General features: G+C 36.5%; 1 protein-coding gene across 1 annotated transcript; it reads right to left on the minus strand.

Annotated features, from left to right (window-relative positions):
- Window positions 1–2,972: 2,972 nt before the first annotated feature.
- Window positions 2,973–3,843, minus strand: LOC149167461 (putative receptor-like protein kinase At4g39110). Its single transcript, XM_089430491.1, has 2 exons — window positions 3,641–3,843; window positions 2,973–3,354 (listed from the first exon to the last, which is right to left on the minus strand). The coding sequence occupies exons 1-2, from the start codon at window positions 3,841–3,843 to the stop codon at window positions 2,973–2,975; spliced, it is 585 nt and encodes a 194-aa protein (XP_089286617.1).
- Between the last annotated feature and the right edge of the window lie 7,929 nt (window positions 3,844–11,772).

Raw genomic sequence — 11,772 nt, forward strand, 5'->3', positions numbered from 1 at the left:
TGATTGTAAGTGGTAGGCTTCCTTGTTGAAATAATTTTGTTTTCCATTTTTCTTACCAACCTGAATGCCTTGTCTAATGAATTTGGTTCCCAAAGGTGAACCTCATGTTGGATTTTATATTTTAAATTCCCTATGAACACATCAATCCTATGCTCCTTTGGAATATCTTTTACACTTATATTCAATTTTTGGAAGTCCTCAATGTGCTCCATCGTTGAATCCTTTTGTTTGAGATTTATCAATTGGCTAAAAAAAATGTTTTTTATCCTCATAATGTGATATCATTTCATTTGTAAAAATAGCCTAAGTGACAATTTGTTTACGAGAGCAAAGCCATCGATACCATACAAACTGAATTGGTTCCAAATATAAAGTTGCAATGCGTACCTTTTGTGTTTTTTTCACATTATGGACATCAAAAACTTGCTCCATCTATAGTATCCATGTTCTGGGATCCTTGCCATCAAACTTTCTAATATCGATCTTTGGAACATGGTGGTTGTTTGATCCAACGTTAGAGTCTATGAAATCATGATTAACATTTATTTTTTTCTCATCATGAGTTTCCTTTACTACCCTTTCGCCATTAGTAAGCATTTCTTGTAGAAACTTTGTCAAATCTATCTTCAAATTTTCCATGCCTTTCTTTAAATCATCTATCTTAGCTTCCATGCCATCCATCTTAGCTTCCCGACGTTGTCCACATTAGCTTCCACGTCATTCATCTTAGCTTCTACACCTTTCTTTAAACCATCCAACTTAGTTTCCATGCAATACATTTTAGCTTCTACGTCTTTCTTTAAACCATCCATCTTAGCTTCTGTTACATTTTGTGCATGGGAAATTTGTTGCACTTGGTCTCATAATTTTGATACATCATGTTGCATTTCTTCCACTTCTTCATGAGTCATGCTAGAGATTTCAGGTTGCTTACTAGGTGTTTCCATTTTCTTTCTCTGGGGCATCAATTACCAATAATAATGCTTCACTATGCCCTTTGAATTCCTTCAAACTAATTTTTCAAACCAAGCTTATGCAAAAATTAAAAAAAAACTACACCTTTTTTCACTTTGTAGGAGCTCGATATTGAATCTGATGTATCTCTATAATTTTGGATCTCCAAGGTCTGAAATTTCTTCCTGTGGTAACCCTCTGAGTAATCTTTCTAACCCCACAAGTCTGATCAAGATTTGATTCTCCAATGAAGAGTTATGCCAAATCTCCCACGATGACCTGAGTATAGACTGGTTCAATATAGCGAACTTGTACGATGTGCCGCGAGTCCCTATTTCAACCTTACGTTCTGGAAATGATACCCAAAAAACTACAATCCGTCCTCTTTCTGTAACTTCTTATGAAAATTCAATCTGATGCTCAAATTATGACGATTTTCCCAAGGCCACCTGTTTGGAATGTAATTCGGGGGTCTACAAAAACCCTAAATTCCTTTGATTATATCTCCGAAAATATAGCGAGAAAAGATCTGAAATTCAGGGCTCAGGCTCAGATCGATTCCATCTAAAATGGGTTTTTTTTAGCTTCTAAAACTTTGTAGCGAAAAATTTATAGCGAAAATGCCATGATGACCTATTTGGAGTAGCGAAACCCTAGAATCCAAAGCTCTGATACCAAATGTTATGAAACCAGCTCACAAAAAGATAGAAAATATATATCAACACCTTATAAATAAGCCTCTTCGATGGGAAACCTCCTTTACATTACACAAATGAACAATTCTTAAATGATTCAAATGAAAAAACCTCCTTTCTATATATAGGAGTCTAAGGGGTCACAATATAACCAAATCCGACCTAACAATAATAATATAAAGGCACAAAAATAACAATAGTGGGATTATATGGGGCACAATAATAACAATATGGGGACAATAGGGGCACAACAATAACAATAAGGGATACAATGACAATAGTAATGGGGGAATCACTAGTATTATAGGGACCTAACACAAAAAAAAGCTAATGTCAATGATGAAAAATTAATACCTTCCTTGGAAATGAAGGGGAGAAAAATAGAGTAGGCTGTAGCAGTCCATTATTTGCCAAGATAGATGATTCTATGGAGTAACTAAAATATGGGATTTTAAGACCTCTTGGACTAGTGTCGTATCACAAAAGAGACCACATCATTCATTGAACTAGGGCCTGAAAATTCACCAGCTACCTAAAATCACCATTGACCAAGTCCACTAACTACAACTTAATATCATATACCCTATGACTAAGATAAAAATTTGATAACTAGCATAAAACATAATTAAAATGAAAAAGGTGCATTTAATTGCTCTGACTGTATGCCAAATTGAAAGATTTAGAAGGTGGTGTGAAGATAATTATAAGTAGATTTTAGTTGGATGGCTTTGTGGAAAATGTCCTCATAGACATGCATGTGAAATGTGGAACTATAGAGAAGGCATGGTAATTTTTTTACAAAATGTGATCTGATGGAAAAATATCACTGCTTGATATGCACATAATTGACATGCTCTTGAGGCCATGAAACTTTGAAAAGATACAACATAAAAGTATTGGGCCAGAATCCAAAAGATTTTATATGGTTCTTCATGTGTGCCACTTAGTCAACTCTAGAACGAGTGGTTTTGAGATGAATATGTTTGTATGGAATGCCTTTGTAAGCATGTATGTGAAATGGGGAAGCATATAAATTGCAAGTGATATGTTTGACAAAATCCCTTAGCAAAACATTGTCCCATCTTCTAGTTCACCTTTATAAACTTCACAAAAACTTCTCATGTCGAGTATAAAATTTTCATCAAAGTTGTTGGTGGATTATTGTATCTCTGCAAATGTAAATAATTGGCCCATACTTGAAGGTGCAAACGAAACATAGCTACCAGTACCACTCTTGTGGGAACCTGGGGAAACTTTGCTAGCCATAGTTTCTAAATTCCCACCATGCAAAGGAAGAGGCAACCAGGTTGGAGGGGAGTTCTTTCACTTCGATTTTGGGTGGATATACATGCAATACCCTATTGCTAGTAGTCTCAGTGCAACAAAAGCTCCAACAATTGATCCAATAATAGGTCCCATCTTCCCATTTTTTCCTTTGGAGTTCATAGGACTATTTCCATGAACAGGATAGGGCTCGTCCAGACTTCCAGCAAGACTGCTTATCTTCATTATTTCCAACCCATTTAGTATAGCATTAACATTGGTATTATCATATAGAGGACTTGTCGGCCCAACTTGGATCTGGACCAACTTCGCCCCAACTAAAGTGTTGGCAACAAAGTCTCGATAGAAAGACACATCCAACCCCCTTGCCTTGCTAGACATATCAAAGTCCACTAATGCAGATTGGCCATTGATATAGGCACTGCAAATCAATAGATATATAGCTCAGCTACCAATATCATAGAAATGCATCCGAACAAAATATGTGAGAATAGAGTCCACACTAAAAGTCCAAGAAATGTTGAAATTTTGGGTTTACAGTACTGGATGCACTCACAACCATTTCCTGTGTTGTTGCATAGACCATGTTAGGAGAAATAACGTCACTAACAAGAGCATTGTATTTGATAAAGCTGGGATTAATAGAAGCACTCTTAGCAGTAGTTTTTATCTTCAAATACTTCTGAAGAGTCTCCCAAACTCTTCACAAAGTATCATTCCTAGAATCGATCTTAGTTCCTCCCATATTAATCGTATAGACTGTCTCCAGAGCTATGCCATAGAGTGCATAGCCATCCACAAGAGGCTGAATAGACAGAACCCTCATTGGTATCAACCCATCAGGGGCCAAGACAACCTCAATGGCATTGACAAATGCCAGAGACCTTTTCCTTTGCCAACATTCTTCCATCTTGCAGTAACATGGCAGCCCTAGAACTAGGTGTGGAGATCCATGAAGAAATAATTAGAAATGGGTTTCTATATGATGTGGTTGTAGAAAATTCCCTCAGAGACATGTATGCAAAATGTGGAAGTATATGGAAGGCACATGAATTGTTTAACAAAATGCATCAACAAAATGTTGTCTCACAAACAACCATGCTTGCAGGATATGCACAAAATCGACTCATTGATGAAGCCCTAAAGTTCTTTAAGGAAGCAGGTGTGCAAGTGACAAGTCTTCCAGACTATCATAACCAATGTAGGAGCCATTTGGCATGCTTGCGCTTGCTCACCAAATGCTCGATAATGGTGCATTCTCCTTTCAACTTACTTGATAATGAATTTTCCTTGTTCATCATCTCCAAGTTCTTCTACAACTACAAATAGCCCAATGGACCAGATAACCTTTCATAAAAGACAAAAGAAATCAAATGGAATGTAGTCAGATAACAACTTTGTTTCTAGTCTACTTAGTGGCAATCCTTCCGCTGCAATTCTTGCAGAAGGAGAAAATTGGTGCTAGATTGATGATAGAATTAAAATACTCGTTAATGGGGCCATTGTATACCTAATCAATATCCAAGGAGAATGGATGTTGCTTACTTTCCACCTGAGAAACTTTGAACCATTCTTGGCTCATAGGTGCACACCATCAATGGTAGCTTTTATAGATGTAAAGAAATTATAATAGGAGAGGAAGACTACTTATTAGCCCTCATCAATGAATTATTAGGCTTATCTAAATATTATATTAAAGAATATACTCAACAAAGTTTCTCAAAATATATTCATCATTATGAAGAAGATCAGAAGATATGACTCTAAGAACTTAGAATATTATACAGAAAGGAAATATTCAGGTTATGAGGAACATGTAGGTGTTGTTTAGGATTGTAAAAATGAGTTGAACACCCTAGTTCACAAGTCAAATGCTCTAGAATTTGACAATGCTTTACAAAGAAGCTTAGAAGAGATGCTATGAACTTGAAAATTCTATAGAAGTGGAATTAGTAGGTGATGAGGAACATGTAGGTCATCTTGAGAATTGTAAAGATGAAGTCAACACCCCAGTTCACAACTCGTGTGCTCTAAAAAGTTGAAAGTGTTTTCTCAATTCTTCTTCATAATTTTTTAATGGTAAGGATAGAGAAGAGGATTCTGGTGAATAATCAAGTATTATTGTATTGCACATTGGAAATGATATTGTTGAGCGAAAATTTTCAATCACTAATACAAAATAAATACTCTAGAACTGTAATTTTGTCTTGAATGGAGCTAAAACTAAATCAGTGCCTAGTGAAAAGATAATAATTCATAAAATTAATGTTAAGAAGTCAAAGAAGGGATCTACAAGTTGTGACCAGAAATTTGGTACTAGTAGAGTCATTTGTTTATGCCTTGTTGCAACTATTTGTAGTACGACAGTGAAAGTTAAGGACTTGTTCATTTAGTAGTAGTGTGCAACAATACTAAACAGGAACATAAGACTTCATGCACAAGTCCTCTTAATAGCATTCCATAGTGTACATCAACATGCACCATGCAGTCAACATTTCTAGATTTGAATGCAATGGTGGCACTAGCATCAATGTCTGTATAAAAGCCCTTCATCTATTCACTGCAAGTACATTTTTTTGCAGAGATTCTTATGTAGATATCCTATTCAAGGATTGCTACCATAATACGTGATCATGGTAACAACTTTTGATGATATAGAAGCATCTCAAAATGGTAAATTTTTTATTAATTAGAGATAGGATTTTGTGAAAGAATGTTTTCCATATTGGTGTAGATTGCAATGATAGGAAAAACATATTTGTTCATTCTTCTTGTTCGAGCAAACTAGCAACAAACTCTGAAAAATTGGTGAAGGCATGAAGACTCCAAGTCTTGCAACAAAAGTTAATGTCAATGATGCAAAATTAATACCTTCCTTGGCAATGAAGGGGAGAAAAATAGAGCAGGTTGTAGCAATCCATTATTTGCCAAGACAGATGATTCTATGGAGGAACTAAAGTATGGGATTTTAAGACCTCTTGGACTACTGTTGGATCACAAAAGAGACCACACCATTCATTGAACTAGGGCCTGAAAAAATTCACCATCTACCTCTAACCACCATTGACTAATTCCACCAACTACAACTTAATATCATATACCCTATCACTAAGAAATTTTTTAGATAACTAGCATAAAACATAATTAAAGTAAAAAAGGTACATTTAATTGCTCTGATTGTGTGCCAAATTGAAAGCTTTAGAAGGTGGTGTGAAGATAATTATAAGTAGATTTTAGTTGGATGGCTTTGTGGAAAATGTCCTCATAGACATGCATGTGAAATGTGGAACTATAGAGAAGGCATGGTAATTGTTTTACAAAACGTGGTCTGATGGAACACTATCATTGCTTGATATGCACATAATTGACATGCTCTTGAGGCCCTGAAACTCTGAAAAGATACAACATAAAGGTATTGGGCTAGAATCCAAAATATTTTATACGGTTCTTCATGTGTGCCACTTTGGAAACTCTAGAACAGGGCATGGAGATTCATGAACGAATCAAGGGAGTGGTTTTGAGATGAATATGTTTGTATGGAATGCCTTTGTAAGCATGTATGTGAAATGGGGAAGCATATAAATTGCAAGTGATATGTTTGACAAAATCCCTTAGCAAAACATTGTCCCATATTCTAGTTCACCTTTATAAACTTCACAAAAACTTCTCATGCCGAGTATAAAATTTTCATCAAAGTTGTTGGTGGATTATTGTATCTCTACAAATGTAAAGAACTAAACAATACTTGAAGGCGCTGACGAAACATAGCTACCAGTACCACTCTTGTGGGAACCTGGGGAAACTTTGCTGGCCATAGTTTCTGAATTCCCACCATGCAAAGGAAGAGACAACCAGGTTGGAGGGGAGTTCTTTCACTTCAATTTTGGGTGGATATACATGCAATACCCTGTTGCTAGTAGTCTCAGTGTAGCAAAAGCCCAACAATTGATCCAATAATAGGTCCCATATTCCCATTTTTTCTTTTGGAGTTCATAGGACTATTTCCATGAATAGGATAGGGCTCATCTAGACTTCCAGGAGGACTGCTTATCTTCATTATTTCCAACCCATTTAGTATAGAAAAACCATTGGTATTATCATATAGAGGACTTGTCGGCCCAACTTGGATCTGGCCCAGCTTTTCCCCAATTGAAGTGTTGGCAACAAAGTCTCGATAGAAAGACACATCCAACCCCCTTGCCTTGCTAGACATATCAAAGTCCACTAATGCAGATTGGTCATTGATAGGCACTGCAAATAAACAGATATATAGCTCAGATACCAATAACACAGAAATGCATCTGAACAAAATATGTGAGAATAGAGTCCACACTAAAAGTCCAAGAAATGTTGAAATTTTGGGTTTACAGTACTGGATGCACTCACAACCATTTCCTGTGTTGTTGCATAGACCATGTTAGGAGAAATAAAATCACTAAAAAGAGAATTGTATTTGATAAAGCTGGGATTAATAGAAGCACTCTTAGCAGTAGTTTTTATCTTCAAATACTTCTGAACAGTCTCCCAAACTCTTCACAAAGTATCATTCCTAGAATCGATCTTAGTTCCTCCCAGATTAATCGTATAGAATATCTCCAGAGCTATGCCATAGAGTGCATATCCATCCACAAGAGGATGAATAGACAGAACCCTCGTTGGTATCAACCCATCAGGGGCCAAGACAACCTCAATGGCATTGACAATTGCGAGAGACCGTTGCCTTTGCCAACATTCTTCCATCTTGCAGTAACATGGCAGCCCTAGAACTAGGTGTGGAGATCCATGAAGAAATAATTAGAAATGGGTTTCTGTATGATGTGGTTGTAGAAAATTCCCTCAGAGACATGTATGAAAAATGTGGAAGTATATGGAAGGCACGTGAATTGTTTAACAAAATGCATCAACAAAATGTTGTCTCACAAACAACCATGCTTGTAGGATATGCACATAATCAACTCATTGATGAAGCCCTAAAGTTATTTAAGGAAATGCCTCAATGGAATGTGGTCTCATGGAATGCCATGATTGCAAGATTTACATAGAATGGGCATTGTAAGGAAGCCCTGAAGCTATTTTTTGAAATGAAATTGATGGGCATAAGAGCTAATTCAAAAACATTTGTTAGTCTTCTTCCAGCTTGTGCTAGCTTGGAGCAGGGTATGGAAATCCATCAAGAAATAATTCAAAGTGGATTTCAATTTCGATGTTGTGGTGATGACTGCACTTATTGATATGTATGATAGGCAAGTCATGGTAATTATTTCGAAAAATGCATCATAGAGACCTCATGTCATGAAATGCAATGATTACAGGTTATACACAAAATGGACTTGTTCAGGAAGCCCTGGAACTCTTTAAGGAAATGCCTGATGTGAATGTAGTCTCATGGAATGCATTGATAACAAGATTTCCATAGAATGGGCATGGTGTAGAAGCCTTGGATATTTTTCAACAAATGCAATTGGCAGGTATGAAGCCAGACTCAAAAACATTTGTCAGTATTCTTCTAGTATGTGTCAATTTAGAAGCTTTGGAACAGGGTATGGAGATCCATGATAAAATAAGTAGAAATGGATTCATGTTTGATGTCATGGGGGTGCATTCCTTGATAGAAATGTATGCAAAATGTGGGTGCATTCATAAGTAAGTTGAATTATTTGAGAAAATGCCTCAATGAAATATAGTCTCATGGAATGCAATGATTGTAGGATACACAATGCATGACTAGGGCAAGGAGGCACTAAAACTCTTTGAAAAAATGAACCATTATGGGATGAACTCGAATCATGTGACCTTAGTGTTTTATCTGCATGAAGCCATGCAAATTTAGTTGATGAAGGCTATAAATATTTTTACTGCATGAGAGAACATTAGCAGATCACACCTGCAATGGAGCACTATATATATATATATATATATATATATATATATATAATATTATATATATATATATATATATAGATATGTATGTATATATATATATAGATATGTATGTATATATATATAGATATGTATGTATATATATATATATATGTATGTATGTATGTATATATATATATGTATGTTTGTCTAATCGGCATGCACTTAGCATCGATAGAAAATCTTCCATATCATCTTTGGAAAGCTTGGGAATGGCATGAAGGACCTTCCAAATGAAGAGGAATGGAGCCCAACCAAAAGGGAAATCCTCACATGTGTTTCCTCAGCTTTTGCTACACCAAAGGCTGGACTCGCCTAAGGGATCACTGCAGCAACCTCCACTGACAACATCTGAATGCAAAGCACCCTCAAGTTATCCCGTAGGCACGGGTCAATCTATTTTCGCTCTTCTAGGAAGAGGCTGGCAATGGATTCAACAAGCTTGAGGATTTTATCAGAGAGAGGAGGATTCAACCCATATGGGATCACAATGTGATGGAAATTTTAGTTTTTTGGATTTGGTTTCTATAGAAAAATAGTTTGGAGTGTTAGATTGGGCTCAAAATGGAATGTACAAAAGTGATCTTTGGTATTTATCTGCGGCTTCATGTCTCGAAGCGAGAATGGGATAGTTTTTATAGTATAAATCAAACTCTAATCTGTACCAGAATGGTAGTCTCATGCTTTTAAAGATGAACTTAAAGCTGGGAATGACTCACCAGGTTTTGAATATATTGAAAAGAGGAAAGCTGCTTCAAGAAGATGGATATTTCCAACGACAACAAGAATATATGTCTCCGAGTTTTTGAATGATAATGGTTCCTAGCTCTGGAAAATCTTGGAAAACCCTGTAGAGCTGCCTTATTTCTCTATAGAGCTCTGGAAGTTTAGTTATTTGGCACTAAACACAGTCTCTGTAAGTTGGCCGATAGAACTGAGACTCTCTTGGAGTCGATCACGTGACCTGAACTTTGGATCAAACTGCATACAACAAACACGCCCATATCATTCTTGGACCGAACTCCATCACCGATTTCTAAGGCCAAAAATCGTGCTCCTCTACACAGGGTTCAACTGTAAGTGCTTATTCTAATGGTAGTTTGAATCATATGTTAGTTTAGAAAAAATGTGAACAATGTTTACCTATAGCCATGATGTGAAGAAGAGAGATACCTGAAGCTAGCATACAGAGATATCTGCCTAGCTTGGTCTAGATGCTAAAGTACAGTATGAACAAATCCCCTTAGTATCCTCGACCAGAATCATTTCCTGTCCATGAAGATCTGATGATGGTATTTGATATTGCATCTGCCCCAATGGACTGAATATTTGATTGTAGCATTTGATATTGGGTTTGCCGCCATCAATGCATTGAAGATTAGATGGTGGCTTTCCATATTGGGTCCACTAGTAGTAAAACCATAATTCATAATTCTCTCAGATGTCATTTTTGGGCATTATGAAAAGTTTGTTGGGATGTCATTTTCCCGTGGGCATTATGAAAAGTTTGTTGGATGTCATTTTCCCGCACTGTGAAAAGTTTGTGGTTGGGAGGGGTATTGTAAAACAAAATTAATGTTTAAATTTTTAAAAGTGTTAAATTTTCCAATGTTCAGAAAATAGATATAATATTTTATTTGCACTTTTACATATTTTAGTTGTATTTGAGAAAATGGTGAAATTAGTATATCGCTCCCAGTGCTCACGGTGTCATATCCCAAAGTTGTGACCTCCAAGAAATTTTTATACTTTTTCCTTGCTAACCCAAGCCCCCCTCTCTGGCATGCAATCTAGAACCTCAAATAGTTGCCCATGATTGCACATTATTTGCACCATGGAGGAGTTCAAAATAGTAGCAGCTAGCTATAATGCACACATTGAACATGTGCAGAGGTGATTACCTCACATCATAGGAGAAGAAACATCTTCAAAAGGAGTGCACACACAAATTAGATACATTAAGGAGGTACTCAAGTACAATGAAAGCTAATGGGGAATGAAAACACCAAAAATATTTCTGAGTCCATAGTAGTGTAGTGTCTTCTAATGATTCCCTAGTAGTGTAGTGTCCTCTACTTTGTAGAACATCCTAGAAACCATGCTCCACCTTTTTTTAAACTCCACACATATCAACTTACATATAGGGAAGACTCCATTAACAATCCTTGCTCTAGACCAAGAGTGAACTTTACTTAGAACTAAAATATTAAAGCAATGTAATGTTGACCCTACTGTCACTACCACATCCAGTGTTTTATGTGTTGCATTAAAACCAAATACTTTTCAAGAATAATGGGAGCATCCTGGTAGCTCATTTTCTTGTGATCTATGAGCATTCATTTGCACTGGCTTCAGAGTCCATAGTCATGTAGTACCTTCTAATTTTCGGGGCATACTTGGATGATAAATCCTTTGACTGTTTAAAGATATAAAGATTTTAGTGCAATACCTGGAGGGCACCGTGAAAATCAATCATATTCCAATGGTTCCCTTGACTCGCGTCATGGTATTTGGTCTGTAAATTTCCTTGGATGTCACCATGGCCTTGTAGCAAGCCACCAAAATGGGCTCCGTCGCTCAAGGAGAAATCAATCTTTGGTTCTTCTTGCTGCATCCTCTCATGCTCAACGGCCCTACCTTGGGCTTCTATTATCTGCCAGACTCCCTGACCTCCCTCCTTTCAAGCTGATGGCCTGCCATTTCTGTTCAAATTTTTTTAATTCAGTTACCAAGCTAGTAGATCACTAACCATGGCACCTTTTTATTGGAAGTTTACACAAAATTATAGAGAAACAAAACGCATTGTAGTTGCCGATCGACATCATAACACTAAGTAAAATTTAAAGAAAATCTGACCCTTCATAGAGGAATCATTCTAGTTAATTTATGATTGTCTACTAAATAAAGTTTTTTTGTGATT

The sequence above is a fragment of the Pinus tabuliformis genome, chromosome 5_1 (genome assembly GCF_031772625.1).
Source record: "Pinus tabuliformis cultivar Carrire ecotype Pingquan chromosome 5_1, CPIR1, whole genome shotgun sequence".
In the NCBI taxonomy this organism is placed as follows: domain Eukaryota; kingdom Viridiplantae; phylum Streptophyta; class Pinopsida; order Pinales; family Pinaceae; genus Pinus; species Pinus tabuliformis.